At 41.6% G+C, this 18,606-nt stretch overlaps 1 protein-coding gene across 1 annotated transcript in view; it reads right to left on the reverse strand.

Moving 5' to 3' along the window:
- Positions 1-18,606, reverse strand: part of VPS37C (VPS37C subunit of ESCRT-I) — a 67,049-nt gene that overhangs the window by 36,685 nt on the left and 11,758 nt on the right. Inside the window, exons 3-4 of the mRNA XM_086953339.1 lie at positions 17,115-17,223; positions 8,377-8,548 (exon numbers count right to left, since the gene is read on the reverse strand). Of these exons, the coding sequence (XP_086809465.1) occupies positions 8,377-8,548; positions 17,115-17,207 (265 nt within the window). The 5' untranslated portion in view covers positions 17,208-17,223. The remainder of the gene's footprint in view (positions 1-8,376; positions 8,549-17,114; positions 17,224-18,606) is intronic.

An 18,606-nucleotide genomic window follows, 5' to 3' on the forward strand; every position in this document is an offset into this window, starting at 1 on the left:
CTGTTTTCCCTCTCTATGTGAAAGATGGGAGGGTCCAAATTGTTTCATGGTATTTATGGGTGGTATTTTTCCTGACACGTCATATGATCAAGGCCGGGGAAACTCGGCTGAAACGAGTCATGTTGTGTGAAGGCTTGAACAAACTGCACTAAGAAAACTTTAAACCTTTTGTGGTGGTCCGTTCCTGGTGAAGCAGTTCGCTGTTAAGGAGTTTGCTTTTCTTTCCAGGATTTGATATAGATATATATATATATATATATATATATATATATATATATATATATATTACCTACTGGCGGTCGCCAGTAGGTATATATAGTTAGGATTTTTTTTAATAGGGATTTCTGAAAATTTTATGTTGAATAACTTTGGCGTTGATGGACGGAATTGGCTGAAATTTTCAGGAAAATGGCACATTTTGTTTGAGCGTCCCCTGAAAGTTTGGGGGGTGAAGGGGGTTCGTCAAGCGGGGGCCGAGAAAAAAGGGGGGTCCCAAAACGTGTTTGTAACATTGAGTTTTCCACACGGCGGTTGGACTCACGTTTAGCCCGAACGGCTGAATGGATTTCCACCAAACTTGGCAAAATTGTAGGGACTGGTACCCCGATGTGCCTTTGCTATGTCTCAAGATATATGCTCCAGTGGTTTTTCCGAAAATTAACTTTAAAAAATATATATTGGGCTATATATATGTTCGAGCCCAAATGTAGCCCAAAGATGGCCACCAGAGACAAAAAAAAACAAATGTAGCCCAAATATCAGCCAGATGTAGCTCAACTATAGCCCAATGACAGAATGTCCCAGAGTGTTCTAAAGAACAACTAGAACGCTAACAGTCTTACTTATGACAAAAGTATGGCACACCTGAAGTCATCTTGATTGGAATAAAGTGGTAACACTTAATACATTTAATTTGAAAAAGAACAAAATGAGGGGTTTCATTTTGCCATAGAAATGATGAATATATATATTTATATTATATATATATATATATATATATATATATATATATATATATATATATATATATATATATATATATATATATATATATATATATATATATATTTTCACTGAAAAAACCATAGGTTATAGACCATATATAGTTAGGAATTAGCATTTACAAAACCTTGAAAATTCACTGAAAAAACCATAGGTTATAGACCATATATAGTTAGGAATTAGCATTTACAAAACCTTATTTTACTCACACAAAACCATTGAAATTCGCATATATAGTTAGTTGCACTAACTATATATCGCGCACCCCCAATCCACTGCTGATGATGTCACATATTACATCATTCATGACATGGTCAGTGACATCACTGATGACATCTCAAATGACATCACTGATGACATCACTGTTGACAACATCCAGTGACTGTATGTTTCTGTAAAGTTAAAATATGTCTTACATATTGAAGAATGAGTGGATGTATAAGTGTCTGGATGAAGGATTTAGTAGGTGCATGACTGACTGTATGAGTGAGTGATTAAATGTGTCTCACTGAGTGCATGGGTTAGTGACTAAACTGTCTTAATTTGTGCATCATTATGTCTGTTGTTCTGTAAACTGCTGCATGTGTTGATCAGTAGCTATATGAGTAACTATATGGGTTATTGATTGGTTGCCCAAGTATTTGTATGGGAGACCGAGTGTGTGTGTGGGTGGCTGGGAGGTGTATGACTCTGTGCATAGATGTGTGAGCAGTTGATTCACTAGATGTATGGGTTCAAAAGTGCATGTGGAAACAGCTGTATGGGCGGTTGACTGTGTGCATGAGTGTATTGGTGAGTGAATGGATATCTCAGTGCTACATGTCAAAGTAAGTACATATGTAAAACACAGTACATGTGAGAGTTGACATATATAAATAACTGTGCATAAGAGCCAGTGAATGTGTGAGTGGCTGTATGGATCATTGTGAACTTGTATCAGGGATTGTACAAGAGAGTAAATATGTGTTAGTATAGGTTTGAATAAGTAAGGTGTGTATAACTGTATAGTTGAGGAAATGGGAGGTGTGATTGATTCTTTGCATGACTGACAAGGTGTGTGAGTAACTCCATGGATGAGTGACAGTCTGTGAGTGTCTGTTTACACTGATTGTATCTAAGGTTATATTAGAGTCTGAAGAGGTTCATCGTATTATCACATGAATGATATCATCAGTAATGTCAAATGAGATGTCATCAGTGATGTCAAATGAGATGTCATCAGTAATGTCAAATGAGATGTCATCAGTGATGTCATCAGTGATGTCATTTGAGATGTCATCAGTGATGTCATGAATGATGTAATATGTGACATCATCAGCAGTGGATTGCGGGTGCGCGATATATAGTTAGTTCAACTAACTATATATGCGAATTTCAATGGTTTTGTGCGAGTAAAATAAGGTTTTGTAAATGCTAATTCCTAACTATATATGGTCTATAACCTATGGTTTTTTCAGTGAATATATATCTCCACAACTCCTCCCACCAGGGAAACAACGGGTCGCACAACCAACTGGAGTTTTAACAGCAATCTCCTTTATTTTCAAAAAACACAGGGCAAATAGCGCATTTGCCCTGTGTTTTTTGAAAATAAAGGAGATTGCTGTTAAAACTCCAGTTGGTTGTGCGACCCGTTGTTTCCCTGGTGGGAAGAGTTGTGGAGAGATTGAGCGGCGTGGTTCAGCCGCAGGATAACGCACATGCACGAGCGCTGCACAAAATCCCGAGCAGGAACCATTGTGAAGGTGATATATATTTATATTTATATATATATATATATATATATATATATATATCTGCTAAGGTAGGTCTGTCGAGCCCCGCGGCAGGGTGCTGTATACTAAAAAGTAAGATGCAATTTCATATGTCCTAACAGTAAAAACCCCAAATTGTCATTGTTACTGTAGAATAGAAAGTGGCACCATTGGCAAGCACAGGATATACGCGGACAGCTCAGCTAACTTCAGCGTGACACTCCTAACCTAAAGGCATCAAAAGAATGGTTTCATTAATCCTGAATTAATGCCCAAGTCGAATTTAATGTAACTTTTGAGTAAAAAGGCAACTTTAAAAGTTGCCACTCTGTTGCCCAAGTTTTCAAGTGGCCATTTACAGTTGCTGACCACAAGAGCAACTATAAACGGCACTGCCCTTCTGGGCAGATGTGTGAAGGACTCCCAGGAAAGGACACTATCTATAGTGAGGTGTTACCTCTTCCTGGCAAGAAGCCACACTAGGAGAGAGACCAAAAGGTGAGCTTCAAAGGGGAAGTCACCTTTGAGAGGCAAGTAGTAGACACAAACGAGAGAGGCTGCTCTTTTGCTGGTAGACAGGTTGGCGTTGTGGACAGAGAGGGGAAACAGTTTCCAAACCGTTTTTTCTGTGGGCGTGTAGCCCCCAGTATGACCCCAGGGACTAGCTCCCCACCAGTGGTGAGTGCCAAAAGCAGGCTGGAGTGCCTGAATACAATTTTATAAAAAGTGTTCACATTTTTAATAGTTAACACTAACCAAAGAAGTTGCCAATGCTTTTTGCATTTTGGTCGAAAAGCAGTGATTTATGATTTACTCAATAATGTGTATCTCTAGAACCTGCAATGGATGTTTGTTTGGGTGTCTAAAAATGCATACAAATTAGGGTTACTTTTTATAAATTTGTGTTCCATTTCGTTTGTGTCATGTTTCTTTCATTTTCAATTGTTTGGTACTTCTAAATGCTTTGCCCTTGTACCTTTATTAAAGACAGACTACTCGAAGCCACAGCTACTTAGGGTTGAGCCGACTGGACCCAAGAGGGTTTAATGAGTTTATTAACCTATGATGGGATGACGACAAATTGGAAGTGTTCTGTTGCTACAGTGACATACAGCTAAGATTTGTGCAACTGCAGGAAGGCTATAAGAAAATACAAGTACTACTATTGCAAGGGCACAACCCTATCTTCTTGGTCCACAGCAGAAAGAAAGAACCAGAACCAGAGGCACCAGTTTGATTTTGCTTTCCTGTGAAAAGGTGGTCAAATGTCTAAGATGAGTCGGCATTTTCCACCCTTCTTGGGTATGAGGAAATAAATAGTAGGATTAATACTCCTCACCTACTCTCTCGATGACGCCACAGGCCAGGAGCAGATTGGCCTCTGGTAGACCGACCAAAGCATGGTCTATCGAAACTTGAGCAGAGTCAGGGTGAGGGGCAGATGTGTAAAAAGTAAGCCACAGTACCTTTAAAACATCTGCATAGATCAGGCTAGCTGAAGAGAACAATTTATTTCCAGATGTGTCAATATACTTGAATTCTCTGTCCGACAAGTCAAAACTGAAAGGTATATGGATTAATCTTACGGCTTCACCCTTGCGCTACAAGGGTTTTCAGAGTTCAGTACAGAGTGAGGAATAATGGGTCAAAAGTAGCTGGTCTATGTTGCTTAGCCACAGATTGAGTAACTGGAAGGTTTAGCATGGCTTAAATCAATGATTTAATCACGCTTCAGGGACTTATTTTCTGTTATCTGTTATCTTATCTTCCGGTTCTGCGAAGGAGGCACAACAGGTCCCACGCTGGTGCTGGCCAGAAATCCTGGCCTCACCCTGCCACTTCAATAACCTTGGAGCAAAAAACAAGCATTGAAAGCGTGATCTTGAGAAGGGAATCCCCCCTCTCACAGTTAGATACACTTTAGGGCGTGTAGACACATAGACTACACTACACAACCCCTATTTTAACCCACACATTTTATTGTCCTGGAGAAAGCCAGATTAGTATAAGGCACTGGCTGAAACATGTTGACAATTTAAGGACGTAGGAGGTCGTAACCCGCCTCTAACGTCCCACAGCCTTATTTTTAACCGCTGACGGAGGCCCTTTTAATAAAGTATCCTCACCCCAGGGACCATCCGCCAAGCCGTTTTAATTTCACATACCTTAACACCCTGCACCGCACACACAGTGACATACCTGCTCCGCTGTAATCAGGCGTCGAAGCACACCCGGGACACGCTAGGTGTCACTGGGTGGGCCCGATGATGAAGCATGCCACCAACTAGGTTGGTGGGTGAGGGCTTTCTAAAGACACCCAACAGGTGCCACTGCCACTTGGCAAGACAATACTGAGTCGCTATGTAATTAATAGTAATCTACCATATTAATGTTAGATTAACCCATTCTAGAGCTAGTCTCCTTTTGATATCCATACTTATTTTCTGTAAACATAGAGGAAATTTTGCTTAATTAATTGCGAGCTGGTCTATGGTGACGCCATTAACAACGGCGTATATAGATTTATATGATTTATAATGTGCATTATCTTATTACTCACAACTAGTCACCAAGTCACCATACACCCGGTTACATGTTTATAGCACTCATGAAGTTAAAACAACGTCTTGCGCAGTACTGTTTCTCTCGGAGATTCACATGTGTACCATAAAGTTTGAAATATCTCAATATCGTCGGGTTAACAGTTTCACTGCTTTACCCGTTTTCATTCTCTATACGCCGCTGTTAATGGTGACAGACTTAAACACTTGATGATTGTCCATCCTTTCTTTGTTTTGAACCATCACGCAGATTTGCCTCACAGGCCAGTCTTCTATTTTTGTTACCACGTGATCTGGGTTAATGTATGTAAATTGAGCCACGCTTTCCAAACGGGATTCATTCCGGGAAACTGATTGTACACTCGGAGATGGAATAACAGTTCCCATGAACTTTTTTTTAAAAAAGGGGAGACATTGACCTCGCAACGGATTATATTCTCGTACGTATATTATGAAAGTAGACTGACAGTGTGTTTACTTTTGTTAAACCCACTGAGTTTAATTCAGCATATGAAAGGCGACTGTTTGTGTAAACGAACTGCATTATGGTCGTTTTTCTAAAACATTCGTAAAATCCTTAAAGCATGCGCACCAAATCACGGAGTCAATATTTGCGTGATCTTTGACCGATGCACGTTTACTTTGTGTAGTACCACAGCACGTCTGTGTTTGCTTAAACCACCAACCAATGCACGTTTACTTTCCGTAATTAAAATAACTTGTTATCACAAAAACACATATTTACAAAAGAGGGTCCTAGGGAAATATTATTTTAACGACCCAATAGTCTCCGATCCCCAACTAATACTAAAACAACAAAAGAGGGGACTACCGGTCAGCAAACATCGAGACAAGAGAGATTGGATGGCAAAGTCGTGAAACACAAAGCAATTCATGTTCAGCCTCACTGAGTTAGATGAATCCCATCAGCCCCCCTCACTGGCGGAGCATCGTCATCTGGGAGTGAAAATGGTTATACGAATGAGTGCAGCTCACACCTCTCAAGGGGGAACCACGTTGCACTTATTTCACAACCAGTGATCGGTCTGGCCAAAATGAAATCTCAAACAGTGGTGCTAATGATTTGCAGTGCACAGAAAAAGTGAAAAGTTAAAAATTACTACTAGGACACACAAGTAAAAAAATGTAATAGAAACTATTCTAGTGTCAAGATTAAAAACACAAGCCGATAGTTTGAAAAAATAACTATCTATAGCAATAGGACAAGGGTCGTCATGTTTCAGCTTTATAGGTGGTACTAACCTAGCTTTCGTCAGGACCAGGAGAAATTAACGCTACTGCAATAATTGTTACAAAATTATATAAAAGTTACGCTACACTCTACCAGAACCTGTTTTTCACAGATACATATTAGTATTCTCTCTCACCGGAGGTGTATTTTTCTTGCCAGCTTTATGTGGGAGTATGCCTCACCTCACCCGGCAACTGCTCGGTAAATGAGGCCCCGCTCTGTCCAACAGGTACCTCCGGCAGGAACCAAGCGTTCGTGCTTATTCACCCCACATGACATTAAGGTATCAAGCATCCACCATTGAAATGTTTTTCTTTTTCTTCTTTGAGTTCACTGATTGTCACCATAGACCAGCTCGCAATTAAATAAGCAATGGTACTAACATCAAAGCCAACCAATCAGGCATGGGTATATAATGAATAAGCACAAAAGTGCTATGACAAAATATAATAATTATTTTTTTTGACGATGTACGTACACGGTACTATACCAAAAATGTCCTATGTTTACAGAAAATAATCCCCTGATGAAGGGCAGAGCCGGAAATGCATTGGGCATGAGAAATCTTGAAAAAATAATTAATAGAATATAATGTACATCACTGAAGAAAATTATGACAGAAATTATTAAAGAAAACAATGACTAAAAATTCATGTGAAACACAAATTTTGAAGCGTGATTAAATCATTGAAAATTAAAGAGTACAATTGGAGAAGTCCTCCTGCCTAGGGAGCAATGCAAATCAAGCATCAAACTGGTCCTTTAACTCAGGAGGATTTACCAATTAGCACCAACCACCAATAAACAACGTGAATAATTTACACACCAGGAGTGTGACGTCCTTTTCCATTTGTATGCAACATGGCTTAGTCAAAGCAGCCATTAAAGTATCCGCAAGTGCCTCAGTGAAGGGCAAGATAGGTCCTAATGAAGCCATCTCTGGTTGGAGAATTTCAGTGAGTAAACTGGATTTTGCTTCTACTGTGGACATCTGTAGGTCAAGGGTCAACACCGCCCTATACACTACAATTATAAAAGAAGCACTTTTGCGGGTTGCTGTACCAGCTGGAGATTCAAATTCTTTTTCTTGAGAGGTAGCCAACTCACTGCCATTTTTTTTAGGTTCAGACAGAGTACTGCATCAGTTCAATGGGGGAAAATAAGTTGTCGGCTTCTCATCCACATCATCATGGGGAGCGTTTTACAGTTTTTGGGCTATGCCAGAGTCTGTGCCAGTTATTTACTTCCTATAATCATGGCACAGCTTGAATTCTGTTATTTGAGTGGAGGGTGAAGTTGGACAGGTGACATTTTTCTTCTGTGGCAGTCTTGTGTTTTTAGAATCGTCAGCAGACAGACAAAGTGGAAAGAGAGCTCTAGATGTTCATTGTAGGGCATGTGAAGGAACAGACATCAGCATGGAGGGGTGGCACCTACATGAGATTACGCATCATCAGTTCCAGGGAGGTGCAAGGTCAGAGCAGAGTCAGATGGCGACAACTAGCAGGGCACAGAAGCTATTGCTTTGAAGATCTCTGGATCGAGTCTGCTGGGAATATTCTAAGGTCAGAAATCTGCAGTTAGAAGTAGCTATCAGAAAGAATGCCCCAGACCCAAATGCTAAAGACAGGATAAAGCACTGCATGTGAATCGAAAGCAGGATAGTGTCTCTTACACCAGCTGTTCCGGTAGGACTGTGTGAGGGTTCTTGAACTACTTAAAATATCAAGATTACATTTTTGGGATGATTCAGCTTGCACCCCAGGATCCCAGTCTGAATCAGCTATTGTGAAGAAACTCTCCTCACCCAGCTTGGCCTTCTGCTGTTTGTAGTGTGCTGCAGCTTCCCCAAGGGCCTCGTATTTCTCCTGCAGGAGGAGACGGCCTGTGTCCAAGCGTGGCTGGAACGCAAGGTTCTCCTCTGCTTGCCTACGGTTCAACGCCAGGTACATCTCCTTCTCCAGCTGCAGGCTCTGAAGCTGAATGAGAAATAAGAGATCAGCCAGAGATGAAGAAATGACAAACTGTAAGAACTCTATTACCTTGCTCAGTCCCACTTTCCCTCTAGGGTATTTATTCACTTCTTTTCACCCCCTCTACTTCAGTAACAAACCTCTCACCCAAAAGCTCTCTGAACAGCTATTGTCACTATAATTTACACACCATCTGAGCCGTGAATTAATCAGAGATCTCTCTTGATATCACTCTCTCTCACTCTCTGGTTCGATCCCTGGTGCATACCAATACTTGTCACACCCACATGCTAGCTCCCTCAATATTGTTACATTAGAACAACTCTACATAGAGATATTAAGTACATTCATTAAACAATTCGCAATGTCGAACAAGTTACTCACCTTTGGTAATCATCTTTATGTTGGATACGTAAACGATCTGAACATTCTTCACCTCCATCATAAGAGGAGGGCAGTGGGACAAGTTGAGATCACAGTACCATATGCTCCGCAGCCATTAAGATTATATGTGGGTGGTCTTAATCGCAGAACCCAAGGAATTAGCGGAAGCGAGTAGTGGAGAGAGAAGACCCACAGACGTGGAATGATATTCCAAGATGACAGAGCAGATATGGGGAATGGAGGTGGTATTTCCTGAAATGAAATGTCAGCCTTCCTCAGCAAAACTGAAGCCCCCCACAGTTCAGAGTGATAGACTGCTAGCAAGATGAACCTTGCCTCCCGAGAGACTGGCTGCGAGGCAAGGTGAACTCATGAATGAATAGTGAAGCCCCCTGAAATTAAGACCTAACTGCCTCTATCCCTCTTTGCTTTGATTCTCTGCCCATATGGCTAAAAAAAAAAAAAAAAAAAAAAAAGAGCCATGTCCCGTTTCAAGGAAGTAAATTCCTATATCACAAAACTCTCCGGAAGGGGATGCGCAGTCAAAACTTTTGGGGCTCCTGGAGCAGAACAAAGGCAAAGGGTGGCCTGGTGGCTCACCACAGGAGTAGAAGCTGGCTTGCTCCACGTAACCAGAATGCACCATTAAATGGGAGCATAGTTTCAAATGAGGCAATGCCAGGTGTAGGATTTCTTAAGGAGGTACTCCTTGCTCTTATCCACAGGCAAAGGCAACTCAAGGACAGCTGTAAATGAGGCAATTTCTATGCGAGCCCCAGAAGGATATTCAGGACCACTGGCCTTCTGCCAGGCCAGGTTGTCACAAGCATCTGTCCCAGTGGGAGTCGGCTTATACTTACCCAGCACACTGCGGTCACTATTATTGTAGTAAACTATGTTCAGCATTTGACTGGGGTATGAATCGGAGCCAAACAGTCACTCTAGCCTGCGAAAGTATTTATGACGAGGCAAGGACCTGTAGGGAGGTTCCTTTTAGATCAAATGTTTTGCTGTGCAGTGGTATCAGACTAAAATGGACTTAATCTATGGAAAAATGGCTATGTTTTGTAGCAGATGTAAAGTCAGTGGTAGTGGAGTCGGGAACAGTGCTGGAAAAACCAGCAAGGTATTCTGCGAAAGAGGAGGGTCAGCCATTGCTGGAATGGCACCAGAAAGAGTGGGAATTGGTTGACAGGCACCGGGGAAAGAGTCATTGGTGTAAATCGAGATGGAAGCCGCCACAACAGATTCTTGGGGACCGCATGTATAACTAAGGAACCAGGGTGGGTATAAGAGGTCCAGCATCAATTGTGTGAAAGCAGCGAGTGACAGGGTTTAAAGCCGAAATTCAGGGAAGACATCCCAGAAAACAAAGTAAATGTAAGTACTTGGTAGAAATAATGTTTTGTGTAACTTCTAATCATTGAAAGGAGTTTAAAAAAAATAAAGGAACCAACAGCACGCCATGGTGATGCTTTATGCCATTTTTGTGATGCCATATGTGGTGGGTAGATCTCACTGCCGAGCTGGAACTATAGCGCCACCTAATGACACAGTAGCACTATTTCAAGTTTCCAGATCCATTCTGACATCTACAGGAGTGCCATGGGGCAAGAAATCTGTGGAATCATCCATCATGAAATGCTGTTTTCTCCCTCATCATTGGGTTTATTTACAAAGACAATTTTCATCCAGGTATGAACATTTTTGGCCACATTGTACTGTGGGACAATTAATGGCCTGGAGAAGCTCACCACAATTTGGTCACGATGATCAGTGAACTGCTTCAGAAAACCTGGGTAAGGTTTATAATGAAGAAGCCGTCCTCCAACACTCGACTGATATGGTACATTCGAAGTCTACGACATGTTTTATTGCCCCTCAAGCTTTGAGTAAGAGCAATACTCATTTATTGGATTGCAACCTACATTTTCCGCACAGATATTTGTAGACCATAAAGCTAGGTACAGAGCAAGGTGGTCTTATCGTGTAGACACATATTCTCAAATCAAAGGGTCATTCATTTTTTTAAACATCGTTTTATTGAGGTTTCTTTGTTGCTTTAAGACATAAAAGATGTGTACAACAGGATAAAGTGACAACAGTACAGATATGCAGTTGTGGTGGTCACAAAGTCTGATCAAGAGAAAAATAAATGAGAGATGGTGCAAATGTGTGAAAGTTCCCCTGTCCTGGGCAGACCAAGCCACCCCCTGCAAGGGCCAGGTGGGACACGCAAGCAAGGAGGAAGGGAGGACTGGACCAGATTCAGCACTTGGGGGAGGGGAATGAGGAGGGGCCCGGGAAGCGGCATCTGCTGTGGCTGTGGAAACTAAAATGATCACCCTTGAGAATGAAAGGGGACAAGCGCCTCGATTTTAGAGGGATTTGGGGGGCAGCAGTGGTAAGCAAGTATCATTCATGAACCCAAATTTCCCTGATCCTTGTGTTTATTATGCTAATATTGTGCCATTCGATCGAACTACAATATGATTACAGGAGTTTCTTGCTACCCTGGACTGCTACGCAACATGCAAAACGGCCATGTATACATTTAAAAACAGGCCTCGGCTTAAGGAAGAAAATGCATTGATTCAGAGAGGAAGTTGGTTTATTATCCCGAGTACACTGATGATGGTTTAGGACTATTGGAATATTGGAATTCAAATAAAAGTTTATCAAAAATCAGCACTTGTGAATTACAAAAGACACTTTCACGTTCTCCTTTCTTCTTCATCACACTCTTGCTTCTCCTGTTTTACTATTACTATTTTATGTGAAGCATTATCTGTTACTAGGTCTACACTATGCAAATACATGGAGTAACTTATACGTCACATCTATTTTCTTTCGTATGTACTTTTTTTGTAAAGCAAGATTATAAAGTGTAAATTGAGTTTTAATTCACTATTTGTATACTGCTCTTAAAACAATAGCAGCCAGATTCATCATTGTTCCATTTTGCGAGTCCTTAATAGCGATTATTAAGGAATCGCTATTATGGACTTGCAAAATGGGATTCATGTAGGAATCGCAAAATAAATTGCGATTCCTACAGATTCCTTATTTGCGATTAGCAAATTGCTAATCGCAAATAAGGAATAACTCCCCATTCATTCCTATGGGCCTTTAGCAATTTGCTAATCGCAAATAAGGATGCGATTTCAAGGGTGCCCGGGGTGTCCAAGTACACCCTGTAGCACCCCTGAAATGAAAATGTAGACTGATTTTGCGCACACACATGTCCAAAGGACATGCGAGTGTGTAACATACAACTTAGAAAAATGCACTAAAGTGCATTTTTCTAAGTTCTCTATTTACCGCGAAGTCAGACTTCGCGGTAAATAGCGGCCAAAAATTGCAAATTCGCAAATAAAAAAATGATTAATGAATTGCATTTAAGGAATCTCAAATAGAGATTCCTTAAATGCAATTCCTCGCAATTTAGCGATTTTGCTATTAGCAATTATTGCATTTGCAAATGCTCTTCCTGGAGTCAAGAGTAAAGAGCAATTACCTTCACTTAAAGATCTAGCAAGGATGCAAATGCACTGCTAGGGAGAAGACTAGATCTGCCTTTATGAGTATCAAGAACAATCTTTTTGGTGACTTGTGGTCCATACTACCCCAGTCCGGGCCATAGTCTTGTCGCCTAATCAAAGTGTTCTAACAACAACGTTTTGATGGACTTCTGTATGTAGAGGGTGCTGAAAAACATATACAAATTTTCACTCTTCTGGTCACTTGCTGTATCACACAAAGTTTGAACTCAAAATTTACCACCAGGTTCTTTAGTGGTGGCCATGGATTTTGGGGAGGGAAAACTCCCAGTCAAAGTCCTAGTGTTTCAGTCCACTGATCAAGACTAGGATCCATGTGCTACTTCTACCACATGATTGGTGTTTTCAATTATTTTATTTTTAGGAAATTATATACGTCCAATAGTGAATCTACATTATTCACTACGTGATGCCCCAACTTGGTATGTCTGAGGTGTAGGAGTTTTTTTGAAGTTTTTTTTTTTTACATCAGATAAGTTTAATCGCCATCATTTTAAATCAAGACTTTGCATCATGTTGGCCTAATATAGCCTAGGAATCTGAAGTATAGAGAAAAAAAAATAAGATACCTCAGAGTTTCAGTTCTTTGTGCTGGACGTTAGTGTGCCTGGGTACTGTCCAGGACATAGGTTTTAATAAAGAATAAACAGTTGCAAAGGGTTATCGCCACTTGTTTAAGTGTGTTTACAGGATATAGAAGACTTTAGCTACAACGCATACTAGCAAGAGTTATCCAAAAAAAAGAGGGAATTTGTAAGGGATTGGACAACCTACCCTTCTCTTCATTCAACACCTTACATTTAAAGAAAAGTTTGAGCATTAATTGCTCAAAACTAGTGAGCAGATTTACACCAAGACACAAAAAGCACTCTTTTTTGCAAAAGATTTAGCTCTCAAATTTGGAGTAACTCTGTTAAGCAGTTTAGGCAGTAGCTGTGTCCAAAGTTCCTATGGTAAAATGAATGAGGAAAATAGGTCTTGGGACCCGCCTTATTCTTGGCCCTCGCTTGACGGATCAGCCTGAAACTTTCTATGTACAAACGAGTCAATAAATAGAACGTTTTAGGAAAGTTTCGCGGAGATTCTCCTAACGGTGCCAAAGTTATTAGCAACGCAGAATAATGCATTTCCTATGGAAACATGATCCTAACAGTAACTACCCAATGGAAACCGCCACTGGGATGGATGCAGATATATATCATGCATTGCCTTTAAAACACATGCCCTTAGAGGAGGAGCCAAGATGGCCGCGGAGACGGACGTGTAGTCTCCCGGCTCCCGAAGCCTTTATCTCCCGCACAGCCATCCTGTCCACTATCCTGCTATTTCGTACCAGCGGGATGTTTGGAAACGTTTCCTGACTCTACTGGTGTTCCTCCGATGTCCCTGCCTACTTGCTAACCTGGGGTTTCGTCGAGATATACGCCGACCCCTCTCCTAGCCCTGGACCCGGGACCTGAGATACTGCGCACCTCCTGTGTCTACTGCAGCTGCGGGGGCCGATCGCTCTGGAACGGTGCTGACATCCTGTGTTGGTCGGATGGCTATGTGGTCGTTTACACCGGACGCATGTGTGGAGGACACTGCTGGCCGGCTGGGAGTCTATTTCATCGCCTCATCTGTGGGACTCTGAAGGTGAGCCGCGCTTTGCTCTCTCCAGTGTTGGAGGTGCCCCCGGCTGCCGGGGCTCCTTCCTTGCCTCGCCTCTGCCTGTGTCGAGCGTAGAGGGACGCCTCGGTGTGAGCCGTCCACGACTGCGGACTTGTCCTGCTCCGAAGAGATTGATTATTGCACCACGGCGCTGACCTCGCCGATTATCCTTTGTTGTCCCTGGAGGCAGGATCGAGACGGCTGGCTCCCCAACAACTATGGCGGACGGCGCTTCGGCTCCTACCCGGTGTGCCCAGCTCGTACCCGATTGGGAAGCGGACCTGCCTACTGCGCCTCGCACCGAGGGGGTAATGAATGATCAAAAGACGTTTACCCACACTTCTGTGCTTTGTGCCCTTACTCGACTGCGGAATGAGTGGCGTGCAAACTCGAGACTGTTAAGGGAGAAACTGGATGGGTTTGTGACTGGATCATGCTATACTTTGCCTGGTTTCTCTTCTTGCGACGTCTATCAGCCTCCGCTGATCCCTGTCAATGATACACTGTTGCCGCGGGAGTGTGTGACTAAACAGCAACTTCGCGAGGATACAAAGTGTGAGCTGCGATTTAACTGCCCTGGCGCTGATACAGTGTCTCTTTCCCCGGTGCGACACTCAACCTTGCCCACGGAGTCCACGGGGCTGCTGCTACAACATCCGACTATCCTTATACATTGTGCCTCTTCAATGGAGACATCTACGCCTTCTGCAATGCAAAGAGTTATTTTATTGAGAATGCAGCTCCTTCTATGTGTCGGCTCTGGTTGGTACTGGCGACGTCCATTTTGTCCCTGGACATTTCTTCGTCATCGAGTGCGGCCATTTTGCCTCTTTGTTCTCACTGGGGCGGGCTTTCTCCTTTTCTCCTACGGTTGTGGCCTCTCACGGGGGGTGGGTACGTGGGGTCACCCAAGATCGGGCCAGGGCTAGGTGATTTCTTTAGTATGATGGATGCATTGTTGGGCGGGGACTAGGATGGGACTGTGTTTTGTCTGGTTTACTTGCACATCTGTAAATAACTCTCCCCACCTACAGTTCTGCTTGCTATTTTTGTCGTGCTGATGGTACTTGGGGTGGGGGATGCTTACGGGGCCGATGGGGACCGGGAGTATGTTGACTTTCCTCCTCCCGCCTTTTCTGAGAGTTGGAGATTGGGATCGTTCTTTCTCACTCTCTATACTCTCTTTCCCACTTGGGGGTTCTCTTGGGGCGACAGGCATGCCTATTGGGGGGGGGGGGGTGGGCCGTGGCCTTCCGCTGGTATGCAGGGTGGGGGGGATGGGATGTGTTTTATGTTTTCTCTTTGTTTCTATGGCCCTCTTTCTTTTTCTTCTCTTCTTCTGTTTCCTTTTCTTTTACACCTCTTCGCTTCCTTTGGGGTTGGGGTTCCATGTTATTAGGGAGTTTATGATATTCTATCATTATGCGACATAGCGGTTGGTCCTGGTTCTTTGATAGTGGTCAAATTACTTTCTGATAAATGCCTTCCTCTATTACGCCTCCTTCCCGGTGCTCCTTGAATGATGATAGCTATCCTGGTCAATGATTAGCTTCGACTCTTTTCGTAGTTTTATAAATCGTACTCAACAAAATTATAAAATTAAACCTTTTTCTATCCTCATGTTATGGTTCTATGCTCCACACGATACTCTTCGCTCAGGGACTGCTTTAACGGCGTTCTGTCCTGATGGTTCTTTTTTATCCTTTTCCCATATGTCATAGCGGCCGGCCCCGAGGGGTTGTAGGCAGACGCTGTGTATTGTGCACTCTATAAATAAAGGTTTTTAAAAAAAAATAAAAAAAACACACATGCCCTTACCACGAACATGCATTTACTGTGTATTCCTTTACAATGCAAGTTAGGTATATTTAAGGTAATTGTACCAAAATACTTACCTTAAATATACTTAACTTGCATTGTAAAGGTATACATGGAAAATGTATATTCATGGTAAAGGCATGCGTTTTAAAAGCAATGCATGGTAAAGGAAAGTGGTCTTGGTAAGGTCATTGTCTGGCAATGGCATTGCATGGTTAAGGCTGCTTCATCCACTATGCCAACAGGAAGTACCTATCTGAGATATTGTAAATATATTTACCACCATCTCTACAGCATTATCCCAATACTACATAGTCTTCTTTAAAGGATAATTATTTATTTACAGCAACTATATTACTGAATGTATGCAATTACAACCATTACCATAGTCTTAAAATTATATTTAGTTTAATGTAATTACAAATTAAGTAATCTTTGTCGACCCTAAACCTACTGCTCAATTGATTTAAATAAAACGAAATTTAAAAAACAATAAAACTAAATCCAAACCCTCAATTATTTTAGATTAAATATCTTTCAAGAAGCAATTCATGATAAAATTGCTAAACCTTATGGGCAAATAAAATAATTATCCATAACCTTACCAAAATACTAACCGAGATTCCAAATGAATTTAGATGAATTTAAATCAAAGAAAATTTAAACACATAATTTTTTCAAACAAAATCTAAAAATAAATGCTAAATTAAAATAAATAATTTAACCTAGCCATATTAATTTAAATCCTTATATACAATCAATTAAAATTACCCTTAATGCAAAGCCTGATCTATATTTAAATTAAACTAAGCATTAGTGTGCTTTATTTTAATTATTAACTTTAAATGAATCCTTAAATGAAATAACTTTTTAAATTAAATTTATGTGTTGCTGGATCGATGTAATGGTAATATGTGTAGTTGCTACGTTGATGTAGTAGATGTCTATCCTGCTGGGACTCGACAAACAATATTTCAATTTGTTTAGAAATGCCAAAGTTACATTGGGGTTGTCATAGCACTTTTGTGGGTTCTGTTTCCTGTTATTTCATGAATCTTCTCAACGTCGTGGCCGTCTCTTCACCAGCTCCTACAAGTTACCCTCTACGTTTTTAAGTTTGAGCCTCTAGTTCTCTGTGACACATAAGGGTTTTACTTTACCTCCTGGGACTCCTGGGTGAGGTGCTCCATGCGCTCTGGATCGTCCTGCATATCCCGCAGCTCCTCCACACTCATGTTCCGTAGAGATTCCATGCTTTATCAGATGATCCTGGAAGACGGGAGAAAAACAAAGATTCCCTTTCAGAAATGCCATTTCTTGAATTGAAAACCCGGTCATTCCCAGTGCCCTCTTGCATGTTTTTGTCCTTACCACTGGCTGCCCTCACTTCACAAATAGAAGCCCATGCCCTTCCCCTCTAACATGGTTGTAGGTTGTTGCCATGGTCACGCTTTTTCTTCAGTGAATAGGTTTTTACCATCAACATGTACTTCATTCACACCAAGTACCTCGCTCATCCCAAAGATGACGCTAGTATGCACCAATCCATTAAGAGTTGCAATTAAGTGTCTTAGGGATCGCAAATGCCACAAATGGGTGTTCAGATGTGTGTCATCAAGGTGAAAAGCTTCGTCATCAAGGTGAAAGCTTCAGTAGAACCAGTTACTTCACACTCCTAAAAGCGGTTTTCATTATTTTTATGCTACTACTAGACTTAAGGAAGCACAGAGGGTTTGACGAGAAACAGCTTGGATACCAACGAGGAACAACAGAAGCAAGAATACGCTTGTCCTGCTGCTCCAACTGCTCTGCGGTACCACAAACAATGACCTCTCACACTGTCGTTCCAATGTCCAAGCTAAACGTTCAAGTGGATAGTGCCAATCTGTCACATGCAGCCAAATGACAGATCACAAACACGAGTTGAAGCTGGTGGCCCTGGCTCCACTACCCAAATCCAAATACGAACAGGTTCCTAAACTCAAGAAAAGTGAAGGTGGAACAAAAAAACACATACCGAAAAACTCACAGCAGGCATCTCCTTTTTCATAGATGCTAATTAATTAAGTTTGAAAAAGGAACAAGCAATTGCAACAATGTGCCAATAAGAGCTGGCTCATTCCTGAAACCACAAGTGAAAAAACATGCACATGCAACGTCCACCTTAAATTTCTAATGGCACTAGCAGGGTGTGTAATTTAGTGCAGTTGCAGAACTTTCTACCAAGTCACCTGTGACCCACGTTGATTGTGAGCATAAATCAACATTGGGAAATGACTTGGATGCCAACCAAGGTGGAGCCTTAGACTTGAAACTAATCCACACAAGGATGTAACTTCTACTTATCCCATCATTTGGAGAATTAAACCAATATAATTACTGCAAAGGCATCGAAACAAATGTTGATTGAGTTACAGCTGCTTGGAAAATAAAAAGTAATGCAGTGAGGGAAACTACTGAAAGGTTGAAGATACCAAGCGTCAGGAAATGGATTAAGTGCCATAATCTGTGCCAGATAACAAATGTATCAGTGAGAATAAACCCAAACAATAGAAACTATATGAAAAGACAGATGCCAAGCAGTCCGAAGCATTGGCAAAGCGAACAGGTTTCACTTTGTAGGCCCATTAGTTATGGCAATGCAGTGCAACA

The sequence above is a fragment of the Lissotriton vulgaris genome, chromosome 1_2 (genome assembly GCF_964263255.1).
Source record: "Lissotriton vulgaris chromosome 1_2, aLisVul1.2, whole genome shotgun sequence".
Lineage (NCBI taxonomy): Eukaryota > Metazoa > Chordata > Amphibia > Caudata > Salamandridae > Lissotriton > Lissotriton vulgaris.